Genomic DNA, 17594 nt, shown 5'->3' on the forward strand with positions numbered 1-17594 from the left:
CGTCCAATTCCGTATCGATCAATGAAATTGTTTTACCCGATCGCGACAAAGATATGGCCATTTTGTGGGATTCGAACTTGATTTATTATTTTAAGTTTAACTGTATCTTAGATAAGAAACTCATTGTCATGAAAATATATCGACTTATGAACAAATATTCTCTATAGAAGAAAGCTTATGAGATGAATATCGTTTATTATATTTCGAATATATTGGAACATTAACTAAATACAGGATATAGATATCGCATTATGTGAGCACGGACCAAATACAGAATAGATCTGTTATTATATAGGGACTTTGTGTTTCACGTTCTGTAATACCGACCTTGAGAAAAGGAGTGTTTCTTACGCCCTCTGTGATTTGCTATGGCGAATATAGGAATTACATCATATTCTAGTAAATTCTATACTAGAGACATCTAGCGAGATTAGTCAAGAATTAAAACGCTTCGAGATTACAGTTGCATATTTACAGGCGTTTGAGTATCTAGTTTTATTGGTTAGCGTTATCACATTCTTCGTTATCAACGAGGGGTGACGCTACTGACTTGATAAATGAGATCTGATTATATACATATACATTAGATGTTATTGCCGTATCTGTTATTTGCTATTTTGAATATTACAACATTGTTGACACTTTACACGCAAGAATAAACTTCTCCGTGCTGAATCAGATTTATCATAAATTTAAGAAATCTTCAAACCTCTGTGAACTGTTAATTTTTGGTTTCTGGTACTTTTATACTTTCCCCAAGTATAATCAATGAAACTTTATTTTTGCTAAAAATTATCGTTTATACATTGTTTACTGTTTAGTTTTATTATAATCCTGCTCGATGACAGTGTAACTATAGTATATTTAAATTATAAATTTGTAAGTTACATCTTATAAAAGAATCGAATATGAATTTTGTTTTACAGATTCATACAGGGTTTTACAGGAAAATATGTACAGTCTGTACCAATACTTCAGTTTATCCTTGCCTATCTATAAGTTCGTTAATTGATTGTTTCTACTCGAAAGCGTACAGTTTAGTTGATTCGTGTTTGAAATATCTCTCAGTTGAATCTTATCACGACCCCGCTCGAAATACCGGAACAATGGGCATTCAGCAAAGATTGGCTGATTAGGTTCGTCGAGGTCGACGATATAAGCGGCTTGTTTCCGGCTCTCTTCCGAGTCTCGTCACGCTCCCTGTCAAACGAAAGATGCGTCTGTACTCCGCGGACCTACCTAGCAGTTCGCGCCTCGACTTTGCTCTACAAACATTGCTTCACGTGGCATTGACCCAACACAAGTTATCATTCGCGTTACCCACACGTTCTTGGGACCACCAATGTTCGGATGAACCTTATCTCCATTCGCGTAAATAGATACGTACGCTTATTATTATCTGTTTCGTAAATACTATCATTAATTGACGCGAAGTATGCGGAAGCTTTCGCTATAAATTTCATGGATTTTACTGTATGAATATTTACATGTATTATTCCAATCTACTTCTAGAATGTAAATCTTACAACAACAAATGACTATGATACTCGTTTAGATCAATAACGATTCACAAAAGCAATTTACAAAGCCACGATAGAATAGTCAATGCTTAACATTTAACTGGTAATTCCATAGATTAGCGCCTTTTGTTAGACAGGTCACGAAGCTAGTAGCGATTACGCGTGGCGCGTTACTGGTTCGCAGAATAATTTCAGCAGCGTGCAATTTTATCGGTCGAGTATCTTTTCCTGGCCCGGTTCACCGGTTGTTTGCGCGTCATCGAATCAATGAGCGTCCTTGTCGTGACGCGTTGCAACTTGCAATACCGAGCGACGATCTCCGCAGCGACGATGAGTTGTCGTTCGATAACCGCGATTTACAGCGGCAGAATTTCGTAAAGCTTTACGAAGTTATTGACAGCGTTGGCCCGTGAATCAGGATTATTAGTGACAACCGACGACGGGGAAAGAATGTGAAGTGTCTGCGCTCACGTCGCCAGATTCCAGCCGACGTTAATCCGTTCGATTTCCCCTCGTTTCATTCTTTTTTGACATTAACTGAATGGAATTGCATTCTACATGTTATTTATTTATTTTTTTCGTTTTGATATATCGCCCAAATTTGATTTTTTGTGTTACATAGTTGCGATCATTTTTTTTTATAGAACCGATGATTCCAAAGGAGGATTATCTTACTGTTTTGTCTGCAATCGAATATTACGGTATTGTTTTGATCAATTTTATATTTGTGGTAATATAATAAATAGGTAAATGGAAGCTATGATGTTATCAATGGTATAATTAAATTCAGAGGGTTAAGAAGAGATTAAATTCGAATTAAAATTTAAATTAAGCTTTACTTAACCTTTTAAAGTAATGTTGGCTTATATAGTAATGAACGAAAGTATTGATACAGAACTAATTTCCTACAAAACTGAATAAAAAAAGTACTGAACTCAAAGCTTTTGAGTTTAAAGCGTATTCGTTATCGTTGAGCAACTGATGTGGTCAGATTGACTTCTAAAAGTCGATGCGGAATAATAATGATTGTGTTTGAAATTGTCAAACTTCGCAGTGCTATTTTCTAACTTATGAGCTCTGCATCTTTCGATTTGTTCATTTTCGTATATCAAGAAGATTTTTTGCAAATTGATAAAAAATATACTAAACGTGACGTAAGTAGTGTTATGTGAATACATAGTAGTCGTACAGCAGATGTAGAATAACTAGAAAAAAAACATTGTTACTACACCTTTGAAGAAGTCATTTAAATTTATAATATATATAATTAGAATTCATGATACTACAAAAAGGCAGTAAGTGCTGCTTTTAATTACTAATTCATTATTATTTTATATACTTTGGTCGAGTTCAAATACTATGAGTATAAATCTGTCAAGGTTTCCACATACAGCCAAAGTTTGGACAGCAGAGCAACGTATACATTATTTTCCTTGGAAAAATATATTTTCGTTATCTTTCCAGCTTTAGCAAATCCATTACGGAAGACGTTAAAACCCCAGTCATAATACAACGCTATATGCACGACTGTATACAAATCTTTCGATACATCTACCTCTTTGCTAATTCAACATCATTAGACAAAATCTTCCATATGCAAGATGACCAATTCTTTCTTAATCCATCATCGTATTTTCCTTACTCATTAAACTCCATATACGAACTCGATCGAATACTCACAGTTCGCGATATACAGATAAAGAGAAGATGTCCTTATCAGTCGATCGTAGCGATAACCGGAGAATTAACGAAACTAGAAAGGAGGAAAAAGACTGAGGCCAAGATCGAGTACTATGAGGGAATGCCCCGTGTTGATCGTCGGAGGTGGGAGTGATCGCGGCCTCCGGCACATCGGAAAACTACGTGATGGATCAGTCTGTGTTCGACGCACCCGTGACATTCATCGAGCCGTGTCGATCTCTCGATCGTCACTAGAAGGAATCACACGATAGGGAAATCGACATCGACGGACCCTGCTACGTGTTCGCTATGTCGTGGAACCGGGTAGGTTATCGGAGAGCAAGCTTTTTCTTCAATCTCTTCCGCTATTCACGTGATTATATAGTTTGTAGAAGTAATTAAGATCGACCTGTTGTTCTTATCGTCTAATCGATTGAAGTGGAGGTCACTATCACTTATCAATGAAATTCGCTGACTTTTTTCTTTTCTCCATTTTTATTTGTTTTTTGAATGTGTCGAGTCTCGTGACACGTTAAATTATCAGTCTCATTATGTAATTTTGCTCTTTTTATGTGATATGGATGTCATGTGAATACCGATAAGTCGTTGTATAGGAATAGGTAACAGAGTATTCATTTTTATCGAGGCAGTAATTGTAACAATATGTGATACGTTGATTTCTAATACATCAGCTGTTATCGAAATATTACCAGCGATTACATTTAAGCGAGTTTGTTTAAAAATTTAGAAATTACATGGATAAGAGATAAAAGTAAGGGATTATTACATGTTTAGAAAACAATTTTTTTTTGGATTAACTGTATCACCTGTACTATTTTTCTCGTTTACACGGTAATCTATATTTAGGTAGACTCTTCGTGTAACCGGTTTTACGACGATCGCACGCGTTCTAATAACAAAAAAGAAAGAAACGGTCGTGTTAAAAGCAAGACACCCTGAAGATAATTGCCGATCCCGTAATCGACCGACATTTTCGAATTCCGTTTTCTTCCAGAGAATCGTATCGATTCGACAACTTCTCTTTCCAGTTGTTTTCGTCGCATGGATGAAGAAGTTTCGCGTGCCTCGATTTATCGTCGACGATGCGTCGCTTTTGGAAGAAATCTCGCGGAAAAAGAGGTTGGAAACGCGAACATACAACGTGATCGTGAAAAAGAAAAAAGACGGGTTGATAAATCAAAACAGCTACTTTTATTCCAAGATTATATTTGTTGCTTGATCGGAAGATTAATAATCTTGAGAGAATTATTAACAATTTTTACACATCGTGTTTGCAATGCATTCGACGAGCCAAGGTGAACAAACAAAAGTTAACCTGCAACGTGTACGTTTGACGTTAATTGGTTAAATTAGAGATTAACCGTATTAGCCAATATTTTTAATGAATAGGTGTTCCATATTTCATAAATAGGGATTGTAACGATAAATCGGGTAACTTTAATGAATTTTCGCCGAGCTGGAACTTTCAAAGATTTTCTTCGTTAAATCAAGGCACTCATTGCTTATGAAATAAGTAAATATATCGGCGATGAATGAGAAAATGCAATTTTATAATTTCAAACTAGCTTTGGTCTGTCAGTTGGTCTTCATTAAGCGAGGGGAACTTCGAACATTTTCCTCCAGGTTTCGTACATGCAAAGAATATTTAATTTTTCGCTGTATTTTTCTTTTTTTTTTTTTTTTACTGTTCTTACTTGAACGAAAAAGAAACGCTTGCTTTTATCGCAGACTTTTGACTTTCGATAGCCATAGTACAAGTTCTAAAATTTTCAATGTCTTTACGGTTTGAAGTTTATTTTTATTAGGCTGTATCTTAAATCGTGAGAATGTTATAACCGAGTAATTCGAGTAAGTGTTTTTAGGCTCGAGTTTTTTGAAAAACAATTCCACCCAACTTCGATACTGTGTATCAACAATATTACTTAGATACCGATAGATAACAGAGATATCAACGATGTTATTGCTGGACAGTTAATGTATAATTTTATTTGTGTGCGGATTAAATAATATCATATTTATATTTGAGCGAATTAAAATCGATCTACTTTAATTTTAATTTTGAAAATATAGAAATTTGTGGTTAAAAGATGATCGAATTAACGAGTTAGATAAGAAATTTAATTTTTAATTTTGCAGAAATGTTAAGGATAAAAATTAGTAGTTTCTTCTTGAAAATGACTTTGAAGTGGAGTCTTTTCTCCTTCGCTTTAAATTTAGAAATTTAAGAATACCTGCTATACCTAGTATGTGTTCTTAAACCTGATCCTCTTCGAACGAGAATTCCACTAACCTTATATCATTCACGAGATACTTGTGCTGACCAACGGACTTTCTCAACGTGATCTATTCCATCCTGATGTCTCCTAAAAGATTCACAACCAAACGGAAAAGTCCTATTACTCCTTTCCTGGTTCAACTTTTCTTTATCGTGCAACATCGTTCGTTGATCCTTCTTTTCTTATCTATCATCTCATTGTTATATTTCCAGTTCGCGAATTGTCCTCCTTTCTTAACTCCAGCTCAATGTAGACCAGTTTCTATTATAATTCAGGAGCGTGATCGATAAAGGAGATTGTCTTTTGCTTTAATCCCTCGTGACAATCCCTTTGTAACTCGACGACGTATAATAAGTAATATAATTATATTATAAGAGACAAAAGATAGATACTTTAAAATATGAGTAAGAAATAAAACGTTAATAAGTATTTCAAAAGTGACGTATAACACACATAATATGTTTATAAAAGGTTTCCATAAATGTCTCGTTTGAAAACTTCAGATCAAAAATTAATTAGCGAGGCATCGATGGATGATATCTAATCGATATAAAAATAATACTTTGATGATATTTTGTGACACGTCTCAAAATGTATTTCTTGAATTCGTACCGTTCTTCAGACTTCATCGACCCGATTCTATCTTAATTAATTCTGGAACTAATGAAATAATCATTTTAATTGTCGTAATACGCGACTAAATCTAAATTCTCAAAATATTTACTTGCGCTACTATGATTTTCATTTCGCCATATAGCGAGATATCTTGTCTATAGATGTGAAGGGCTTAAGAAAACGACGATCACAGCCATCTTGCCAGTCGGAGGGTTAACAAATCTGGTCAGGAGTCGTCCAGCAATTTCGCGACAGCAATTTCGCGGATTTTACTAAGCTCGCGAAATCGTCGACGCGAAACCTTTATGCGATGCACGTGTTGCTGTCTCCGGGGTCGAACGCCTTCAACATGTTCTATAAATCCGTCTTTCCTTCTTCGCCTCGCCGTATCCTGACGAGGTGTCGCGGACAGAGCAGCACGGAGAGAGGAATGGAATTCCAGATGCGAGGATTCTTTTTCTTCGACCTCCTTTTTTCTCTGTCTTTTTATGGTCTCTTTCAACGGGAACGAAATCTTTTCCAGATACTGCCACAGCTGATACTGGTGCTGCACGGATTCCTGGTCGTCCTTGTTGCTGGAAAATCCAGTAAGTCTTCCGCTTCTTTGTCCTCAAGAGATAATCGCGCTTCCGTTGAGCCGCTTAGGGACCGGACGTCTCGGGATACAGCCGGGTGCCTCGAGATCGACGGGAATCGGGCTAATGCTCTTCACCGATTTGCGTTATTTGCTTGGAGATAAGTTTAATTGTAGCCCTATTCCGTATACTTTCTGCCTGTTACGATTTCGACGCTACGGTGACGCCAGAAATCGTTGATCTAAACGTATGACGATGGTTATCTTGTTTTTTAACAATTGTTTCATACTGTTGCCAAATGCAAGACACTTTTGAAAACGAAAAGTATAATTGCGTTGAAATAATCGGTATAACGTAAAAAGAAGTATAATATACTTGTTATAATATTGAGTGGATGAAATAAACTGTTTTAAACTGTTCCGTTTTTTTTTGAAATCGTACTCTTAGAAATCGGAATTTGAAGAAATAAAGATGGACAATTTGTTTATGAGGGATAATGTATATAGCAGTATACCGCGAAGTAGAATGGAAAAATGCAGAAATAACGTGATTATACCGATTGCTAATTCTAATTTCAATACGGAATAAATCAAGCACTATTGCTTCATCGTTTGGCAATTTTCCATGAAATTTCCCTAATGACTTGCGCCACTCGAACCATTAAAATTCTCTCGAAGAGTATGCAGATTATGGACACCTAAACCTAAACAACTCTGACATGCATGTGGATCACGGATATTCTGAGTCACAACTTTGACCCACATGTGGCTCGATGAATAATAAATTCGCAATTAATCAGTCTACCTATATCAAGAAACTCGTACAGTTCCGAAATTTTAGCATTAGTCGACATTTTTCCAGCCTCGTTCTATCAATTCGCGATTGATCTCCTCCTTGTCTTTTCTTCCTCTTCCTTCACTTTCCTCCTTTGGTTCTGTTCGTAAGAAAATACTAAGTGTTCCCGTCTTTCCGATATAGTTCCACAAGTGATCGACAAGGACGTGGGCAGATACGAATCCTCGGAGGGCAATGATCATCATGCTGTTAGGGTTCCGTTCAAGCTGGAAGAGACTTATGATCAAAGCTTTCGGGCGAACAGCTTCAATGCTACTTGGGAAACAGACACGGAAATCATTTATTCCGATAATTATATCGGTAACATTCACGTATTCGACGTGACTAAGGGAACCACTTGGGTCCTTTTGGATTCTTCCGTAATGGTATGATTTATTTGATCTATTTTCACCTATACACGTATATGCTATATGGTGTATTTTTACCTATATACAAACACACACACATATATATATGTATATAAGTATACATATGTATATGTAGCATATATATGCTTTGGGATCAGGAAAAATTTATCAGTTTCGTATTGGAACAGAAATACATAGAAGTTCCTTTGCCTTTTTGCAAATTAGAAATAGTCCACGATCAAAAGCAAGATGTAACTTTCGTCTTGAACTTTTTATAAATATTTTAAATTTAAATGATTGTGATAATTGTGAGAGGATAGAGAACAATGTATATGTTGACTGTAATCAAAAATATAAAATACACGTAGGTACATATTAGGTTGTCCGAAAAGTTTCTTTCTTTTTATGGGGAAATAATAGACGCACAGCGTTTTTTGTTTTATATTATTTTGTCGAATTACGTACGATCCATTTTGTTCTGTTGAGATAAACACCGCGACATTTCACAGACTTGGATTCACGTTTGTATGAAGGTGCATTGTTGTAAAAGACACGTTCGCGAAAGAAAGACACTTTCCGGACAACCTAATATTAAGATGGATGTAACGAATTACGATTGATGTTACAATTGAAAGAATGAAATCATGTCATATTAGTCGTTATTTAATATCCGAACGAAATACTCAAAAATCAAATTTATTCAAATTTTTAAAAGATTCTTTATTTTAGTAAATGCTATTTATTTATTGAATACCAAGAAATTAAATGTCCAATAAAACAATATAAAAGAATATAGAAAATTTGGAAGAGAATCTTGAAGATGATATCTGATATTTTCGAATTTCTACAATATTTCATTCAGTACTTTAATTATTTAAGCAATTTGGAAATTCTATTGGATGTGGGCAGCGGGCTTTCGAGAAATTACGTTTCAATTTCAAGAACAAATTGCTTGAATGTCGGGCTCTCCCTTTTGCTCGATCGGGGACACGTACAAATAACACGGTTACGTTTAATTAATCGTACGAAAATTCTCAGCGTTTACCAGCTTCTTAACCGGTGAATTACATTGTCCACTTTTGGCCATGAATCAACATCGGACGTTGTTGATTTAAGAAACACGATGTCTAACATTTTCTCTTCAATTTTCTCTGGTCTCGAAGCGTTTGCGTCTTTTTTAGCGATATTCCAGCTAAACGTTTACTGATCATTCCGAACTAAAATCATTCCAAATTATACATTATAAATAAGATTTTTCAAACGTTTTCCTATCAATCCTGCTACGGTTTTCGCATTTTTGCGTCCCAGTCTTGTTCTCGTTTCAACAAATACGATTTCTAATGTTTATCCGAAATTTGCAAGTTTTTAACTTTTCAAGTTTTGTTACATACAAACCTATAAACTTTCAAATTCTGAAATATTCGAATATTGAAATATGGTTCAGAGAGCATAGAACGAAATACAAAATATCATTCGTGAAATACAAAACGTGAAAATGTTTCCCATTTTACCCCCTCAAGGAAGATCGAAGCATGACGTAGCATTTCGACGTTCGATGAATTAATACCACGATAATGTATCGATCGTTCCGAACAATCTAAGATTTATCGTGTCGTAACGTATCCGATAACTTGACACGAAATCAATAGTATCGATACTCCAAATCACTCAAGCATTTGTCCAACCATACTGCCCCGATACCTTGATATTGCTCCCAATTTCGAATACTTGCTGTACTCCAGGGATCAATTTCCGCTTACCACTATGCCGATAAAATGGTAGACGAATCGTTACTCGATCCTTCTTGTCAAATGTATCACGACTGTTCTTCGCTAATTTTGACAGGTGTTTTGATTAAAAATCTGCTCGACAACGTGGGAGACGAATCGTAAATTTTCATATTTCCACGTCTTGAAATCGTTAAATTTAGAAATTGAAAGATTTTCAAGTTTTTAAATTTCCGAATTTCCAAATATTCGTCAAAATTGTCAAACGCACAAATATTCAGATTTTTCGATTTTCAAACATTGATATTTTCAAATTTTCGGAAATGATTGTTCTTCGTTATCTTGACTTCTGTTTCGATTGGATGTTTGTTTGATGTTTTATTAATGAATATTAATGTGGTTTCAGGTCGATTACGAGAAGCCTTCCATAAGCTTTTCCTTCGACAATTCTTTCATTGCGATTGGTCATGACTATGCAAACGTGAGTATATAATTTTTGCATGCTACAAGTTCCGATCGATCGTATCGTAAACGTTTTACTAGCGCGACGGTTAAAATTCCATCTCTGTTCTTTGAGTATAAAAAGATATATAAGTTATCGATCTCCAGGGTTTCCGGTATTCACTGTATCAAAGGTGCGACGTATACGACACTAAAACCAGGTAAACTATCTACTTTACATTACCGACAATTTTAACGGCACCGTGATAAATCAAATTACAAAACAATGCAACATGCCAGTAGCGATAATGATAAAGTTAATGTTCGTTCAGTTAGTTTCAGTTATATATTTCGAATTTGTCAGTATTCGTGTAAAAATAAAATATTACAAATATCAATAACAATTTATCAGACTTCTAACTGTAGTATTCCTAATTGCAGATTAATAAAAAAAAAAAAAAAATTCAGGACTTTCTTGTTAAATTATTATCAAAAAGTTAATCCTTATTAATTTGTATACGTTTCCCTTTTTATATTTTCTTGCTTTTATTCACGTAGAACGTACACGAGAATTGCGAATGGCGATCGCATACCTCTGTTCAAGTGGTCGCCCACGAGGAACGCTTTGATTTATGTTCACGAGAACGATATCTATTACCAAGTGTTCTCCGAGGGGGGCAGTCATATTCGAAGAATAACGAACACGGGTGTGCTCGACACCGTTTATAACGGAGTACCTGATTGGGTTTACGAAGGTAATCGAAAAGAATGGTCGAACAGATAATGTGAATCCCTCATTTATTATCTTGCTAACATAAAAGTGTTCAATGACAACTTTAACACGTTAATGTTAGAAAAATTCTAATTGTAAAATTCTAATTCTCCATTAAGATGAAATTATTAGTTTGATTAATCGATAGAATAATCGAAATAATTAATGTGTTAACGTTTACAGAGGAAGTATTAGCTTCTGCTTCGGCTCTCTGGCTTTCTCCCGATGGACGACACCTTGCTTTTGCTACTTTCAATGATACGAACGTGAAAGATATCGAAATACCAAAGTATGGATCTCCAGGAAACATGAAAGATCAATATCCGAAGGAGATAAAAATCAAATATCCAAAGGTAGTTATTTTTGTTGTTAACAATTTCCGGAACGTATAGAATCGAAAATGGGAATTTAATAAGGAAGAATCAATCGAATCGGATAATCGGCCTTTTGCTTTAGTCAGTCTGCTCGGATACAAGTAACACAGTTTTGCAGTCGTTAAAAGACGAGATTAGGAAGCTCAAGCTATCCTTACGGCGTCGTTGCGGGGTTTAAAAGGGGATGAAAAGGGTTATCTTGCGGTCGTCGTAGCGTTTAACCGTTAGTTTTTTCTTGTAACAGACCTATTCTCTCGTAGTTGTATTACAATGGCGAAAAACTGATTCGATTCGATGTTGGACCACTTGTGAAAGCAATCTTTATTTTATACGCGGAGAAATTTCAATGTGAAACACATGTATCATTTACTTGTGTTCTCTTTCGTAAAATTCTATTCATCTTCTTTAGTGTAATTTTTTGTAGGGAAGTATTACGCATATAATATTTAATTAAGAACGATAAATATCAATTATTACAAAATTCTAATTATCCAATTTAAAAATCTAATTAAAAATTTAATATTTAAAAGCTCGTGGTTCTTTCTTTGTTAATGTCGTTTAGATATAAACATATAATTTTTCAAATTTTAGGCAGGCAGTCCAAATCCAGTTGTATCAATGAGCGTCGTTGATTTGGATAATTGGTCCTCTGAATTACTCAATCTTGAGCCTCCTACTGATATTGTTGGCACGTGAGTATCTCACAAGGATTAAGGTTCCGTTCTTACAATTGTTCGGTTACTTACACTTTCGTTTAACATCAATATATACTACACGAATTTAACTTCAGAATAGCGATCGATCAACACATTATTTTTTTGCTTGATGGTCAATGGGTTACCTAATTGTGATCATGAAAACACGAGTTTTGAATAAAAATCCCTAGCTTATGAATAAGATAATTAAGATAAAAATTTAGGAATTTTTCCAAACGCGTTTTTCTTTCACAGAGACTGCGTCCTCTACACCGTGAACTGGAGGACCAATCACCAAGTTACTGTCACCTGGACGAACCGCGTGCAGAACAAAGCTCAGATAGTTCTCTACGACTTAAGGGGTAACAACAGTAATATTTACTACGAGGAGGAAAACGAGGGCTGGCTTCGCATTCTACCTCTCGTCTTTCACGATGAATATGTTATCATTGTGAAGCTTCAGGATTCTGGAACGCCGGCTGGACGGTTCCAACATGCGACTAGGTTCGAGTACAAGGATGGGAAGCTGGTCGGCGAAAAAGATTTGACGCCAGGAGCTAAGGAAGTTATTTCCATCCTAGCGGTGGATCACGCCAGGAAGAGACTTTATTATTTGGGCAATGAGCTCGATGAACCTTCGCATAGAAATGTGTACTCGGTGCAGTTGGATGGCAATGGGGCACCTGTTTGTTTGTCCTGTAACGTCTTTTCTCCTGAGGGCAAGTATTTGAAACTTGGGAATGGGTTTCGAATACATATACCGTTGTTCAGGAAAAGTTGCCCAATATTGATGAATAAACGTATTATCCATATATGTTATGCGATTTATTTTGAAAAATATCGATTGCTTTACAGGAAATCGCTGCACTTATGCCTACGCGTACTTCTCTACCGATAGCTCGAACTATGCCCTGTCTTGTTCTGGTCCGGATCCATTATTCATCACGATTATGAACGCCAATCATAAACGTATTTATAATTGGGAGGAAAATCGACCACTGAGACAAAAACTGGCAACCCGCACGCAGCCTATCTTTAGAAATTTCTATGTCACTGTTAATGGATACAAGAATAAAGTTAAACTTTCTCTGCCGCCTGATTTTGACGAGAAGAAATCGTACCCTTTATTAATCAACGTGTAAGTTTATATATCTATATATACGTAAATATTGAAAGGAAAATTTAAGAAACATTCAATCCTGAAGGAATTAACTCAAACTATGTGTTCCATGATATCAATTAGGAGCGTTAAAACAGCGACTTAAAAAAGAATAAAAACTATATTTCATGTCTTTATGAACATAAAAGCGTTCCAAATACATTTCTCTCGAATCGATAATAACAAGCAAGAGATAATAATCCAAGCACACAAATGAAGGGACGTATATGCTTCCGAGAGGTTGGAATCCATTCGTAATCTATCTCGAGTCACGTTCGGAATGCGGTGGCTGTTCGATTTTCCGATTATCGTTGCACCGTTGCGAGCAAAAATCCGCGAGACCAAGTGGTTCCTTAATCCTGAAACTCGTTTTCCACCGTTCGAGATTATTAAGTATGATTGATCTGCACGTGAGAGGGAAAGAGAGAGATTCTTGATCTCTATTTCCAATCGCAGTATAGTTCTTGCGTTAGTACGACGTTTCATCAATTTATCTTCCCCGAAATTTTTATTTTTCTTTTCACTTTTACAGTTACGCCGGTCCAAACACTGTTAGGGTCACCAATGAGGCATCGTTTGGTTTCGAATCGTACATGGTGACCAACAGGAGCGTAATTTATGGTCGCATCGATGGTCGTGGGTCAGCTTATAAGGGTAGCAAGATGTTGTTCGAAATTTATCGACGACTTGGCACCGTGGAAATCGAGGATCAAATTGCTGTTACTAGGTAGATTCAGGTTTTACAATTTTTAGATTTCCCTTATTTGTTTGAGAAAAGCAAATGTTCAGATTCTTTTGAGAATACGACAGAACCTCTCATATCTGATATGGTAGGAAGGCACGTTTGAAAAGGAAGAAACGTCTGCATATTATAACAATAACTCTTTTGGCATTACATTTTATTTATTTAGGTAGAGATTAAAAAAAATCGTCGGTCTGTTTTAATATTTTACTTTAACTCTTTAATTACAAATTTTTTTACATAAATAACTTTGTAGAATTATATCCTTTGTATGGTATTCTGGCAAAAGTCCAAGTAAAATGAGCAATTTAGCATTTCAGGAATTCCATTTTATGTAATTTTTGAAATGAAAGTTGCTAAAAAATTAATTTTTATAGGAACAGTAGAAAATTCCTAATAGTAGGAATTTCAGCATGCGTATGATTTTTAGGGTACTGCAAGAGACGTATTCGTGGATCGATTCAAACAGAACCGCGATATGGGGTTGGAGTTATGGCGGCTTCTCTACTGCCATGGTGCTGGCTACTGACAAGGCCTCGGTGTTCAAATGCGGTATATCAGTCGCACCTGTGACCTCCTGGATTTATTACGGTAATGCCATTACCGTATTGGCACATTAATAAGTATTTAACACCATCTCCACTTGGGTTCCGGGAAATAACAATAATTAATTACTAAATATCTAGACAATTGAAAAATATAGGGATATACCGATACGATTATTTTTTCTTACAACAAAGCAACTTTAATTCACTCCATCTTCACGGTTAATTGCGAAGAAATTCAAAAAATTAGAAACTTCGTTTCTATAAAATTTTACAATTTTTGCAAATCTACATTTTATAGATACGATTATTCTTAAAATAGAGTATCTTCCATTTTTTCTTCGAAGCATAAGTTTCCAATGGTTTATACAAATCAGAAAATCCATTTCTACTTAAACCTTAATCTACCTTAATCTAAATTGCATAGAGAAAAAAGAACGCGATGATTTACAATATAATATATATAATTATAATATATATATATATATATATATATATATATATATATATATATATATATATTATAATGTACCAACGCAATAATTCTCTACTATAACAAATTGCTCCTAACTCATAGTCTGACGTCACAAAACCAAACATTATCTTCCATCGCAGATTCCTTGTACACGGAACGGTTCATGGGGTTGCCTACTCCCGCGGATAATCTATACGGTTACAACCACACGGATGTGGCCAGAAGGGTAGAAGGAATTCGTGGCAAAAAATACATGCTGATACACGGTACCGGCGACGACAATGTGCATTACCAACAATCTATGGCTCTGAACAAAGCTCTGGTGGATAAGGACATCATGTTCGAGCAGCAGAGCTACACGGACGAAGCGCACGCTCTATCTGGCGTTTTCCCTCACCTTTACCACACGATGGACCGATTTTGGGCAAATTGTCTGGGATACTCGCATACTCACTGACCCAAATCCAAAATTCTAAATCACACGTACAGAGTATAGCTAGTCCAGCTACCTGTTTGACTTTCATCAACGATACATCGTGTCTGCTGTTATTTTAATAGCGTGGATCGAATTTTGTGAATATTCTTTGAGCGATTTGCGAGTTTTGTTGTTCGTTAACACATTCGCTGTTACTGGCGTATATACCATGTCGATGTGATTATTTACGTAATACTATTTACATAACTTTTACTTTTTGACAAAATGGCTTTGAAAGTTGAAAAAATTAGTACAGAGAGCGTTGGAATAGTTGTTGTCCCTTAAAGTAAAGGAAGTTAAGTGAAAAGGATGTTCAGTTCCAAAGATGGCAGCGAATGTGTTAAGTTACAGTGATCTCGTGAATTCTTTCCTGAGGAATGATCGACGAAGATCCAGATCGCGAAAATTTGTTCCAGTTCAAAGGGTAACAGACAAGTGTCATTCTTCAATGTAATTTGAAAACAAATTACATTGAATTTGTGGCTGGAGAAAATGAAAATTTTCGTTATCTTCGAAGACTATACAAGTGTTAAGATTATTCTTTAACACAATTCCGAAGGAAAATAAGAAACTCTGGCAAGAAAATGAGAATTTTCAACGTGTTCGAAGAGTGCCATACTAATGTCAGGATTATTCTTTAATATAATTCGAAAGGGAAATTTGGTTGAAGAAGAGAGACGTGGATGAAAAGAGGCGTTGGGATCGGTTTCAGAGATTCGTAGACGTGTTCACACGCGTGTTCTCCCTTGGCACAGACGCGATGCAAATACTTCAAAGGCAACGACGTCGTGGGTGAATCGATACTTAAGGATGCTCGATACGTTTCCGTAATAGTCAAGCAAGTGGAAAATGGATCGCGAGGAAGATGGAATGAGTGAATTTCTCGTTTTGATCTTTTTTCTTTTGTTTCCTATCGTAAGATCTTATTCGTACACCGAAATTCGATTGTGGCTTCGAAGGGAGCAGTTGCGTTCGATTTATCATTGGATAATCATCCTCTGAGAGAAAGTTATATAAAATTGTTAAAACGATTGTTAATAAACCACGGGAACAATATTTTTGTTTTAATCAACAATTAATTAGAACAGCTTAGCAGTCCAATTTCTATCATTATACGTTATATTTGCGTATTTAATGGTTTTATTTTTCAGTTGAACGAATACGCGACAATACATAAACGACTTGTTCCACGGATAATAATCCATTTACGTTTCACATATCGAGAAGAGAAGTTATTAATGTCAACGTGAAAGCAAAATTTGAAAAATTCCGATTGACACTTAAAGAGCAGATATCAACGACTACTGATTTTCATTTCCTATACTTTCAACGCGTGTTTTTTTGGATAAATCGAATTAATAAGTTCGAAAACGTAGAAAGGAAATTCGGTACCGGACAAAAGATAATCAGAAATTTAATTTAATAATATCTTAATCTATCTTCTTCTTTTTTCACACCCATGAGATTCAATTTCATATACTATTAAAATACCAACGTTCAAAAGAAATTTTAGAAAAAAGGAATGTAGCATGAAATATAGGGAGAACCGTTTAATATCGAATAGAATTTCTAACAGATAAAACCTCCTGTATCGTAATCGTATTCGTGATTACAGCGAATGATTTCATCGACGATGTATCGCTGATTTTTATCCATGATGGAAGCAGTAACCAGAAAATATCAGATTAAATCTAGCCGGTTGTGATTACTCCAGGGACGAGTTAAGCTTGCATGAGAAATCAGAAAGAATCATAAATGTCGACAATGCAGTCACAAAAGAGTGCGCAACATCAAACGTGTTGGCCGTATATCAAACGAGGGAGAGTAACAAAAATAGAGAGATAAATGATCCTTCTCTACTTTGCTTAGCGGATCGATCGCATTTCATAGCACGTCACTCGTCGAATTAATCGACGATTTGTACGAGCAGCTCCGTGGGATTCGCTGTTTGTACGTACAACCTTCGCCGGATTCATATAGATTTTAAATACTTAAAAAAGGAGATTTATATTTAAAAAATGTTAATTTACTATTTTATTCATATAGATTAATTTTATTATTACATAGACATTTCATTACTACATAGAACGGTCAAAATATTCAATCTGGTAAATCATAATTCGATTAGTATAATTTTCAATATAAATGAAGTCGGTCATTTGCAACGACTTAATGTGTCCATTGATTTTTATTCCTTGTTTCCTCCTCTGTTTTCTTTTCATTTTTAACCATTACCATTCTCTTTTTCCATTTTTTCCTTAAAACTCGCGCCTTTTCATTTTTCCATAATCCGCGGTATC

The 17594-nt window shown here is 35.5% G+C and overlaps 1 protein-coding gene across 3 annotated transcripts; it reads left to right on the forward strand.

Moving 5' to 3' along the window:
• Positions 1–1358: 1358 nt before the first annotated feature.
• Positions 1359–16350, forward strand: LOC126864256 (venom dipeptidyl peptidase 4). 3 transcript variants are annotated; one of them, XM_050615398.1, is made up of 15 exons: positions 1359–2019; positions 2165–2221; positions 3217–3524; positions 6636–6699; positions 7666–7907; positions 10023–10097; positions 10226–10278; positions 10616–10812; positions 11013–11182; positions 11795–11895; positions 12154–12617; positions 12754–13036; positions 13590–13784; positions 14230–14390; positions 14960–16350. In XM_050615398.1, the coding sequence occupies exons 3-15, from the start codon at positions 3510–3512 to the stop codon at positions 15274–15276; spliced, it is 2337 nt and encodes a 778-aa protein (XP_050471355.1). In that variant the 5' UTR covers positions 1359–2019; positions 2165–2221; positions 3217–3509; the 3' UTR covers positions 15277–16350. The 3 variants fall into 3 exon arrangements, with proteins under 3 accessions (XP_050471355.1, XP_050471354.1, XP_050471353.1); XM_050615397.1 differs by having other exon boundaries at positions 1359–2221; positions 2985–3524; XM_050615396.1 differs by having other exon boundaries at positions 1359–3524.
• Positions 16351–17594: the final 1244 nt, after the last annotated feature.

The sequence above is a fragment of the Bombus huntii genome, chromosome 3 (genome assembly GCF_024542735.1).
Source record: "Bombus huntii isolate Logan2020A chromosome 3, iyBomHunt1.1, whole genome shotgun sequence".
Classification (NCBI taxonomy): Eukaryota; Metazoa; Arthropoda; class Insecta; order Hymenoptera; family Apidae; genus Bombus; species Bombus huntii.

Bases quoted from the DNA above. Each gene is read 5' to 3' on its own strand.
- LOC126864256 (XM_050615396.1), top strand. The intron at 10,279-10,615 runs GTAAACTATCTA...TTATTCACGTAG, and splicing joins GTATACGACACTAAAACCAG to AACGTACACGAGAATTGCGA. The intron at 13,785-14,229 runs GTAGATTCAGGT...TATGATTTTTAG, and splicing joins GATCAAATTGCTGTTACTAG to GGTACTGCAAGAGACGTATT.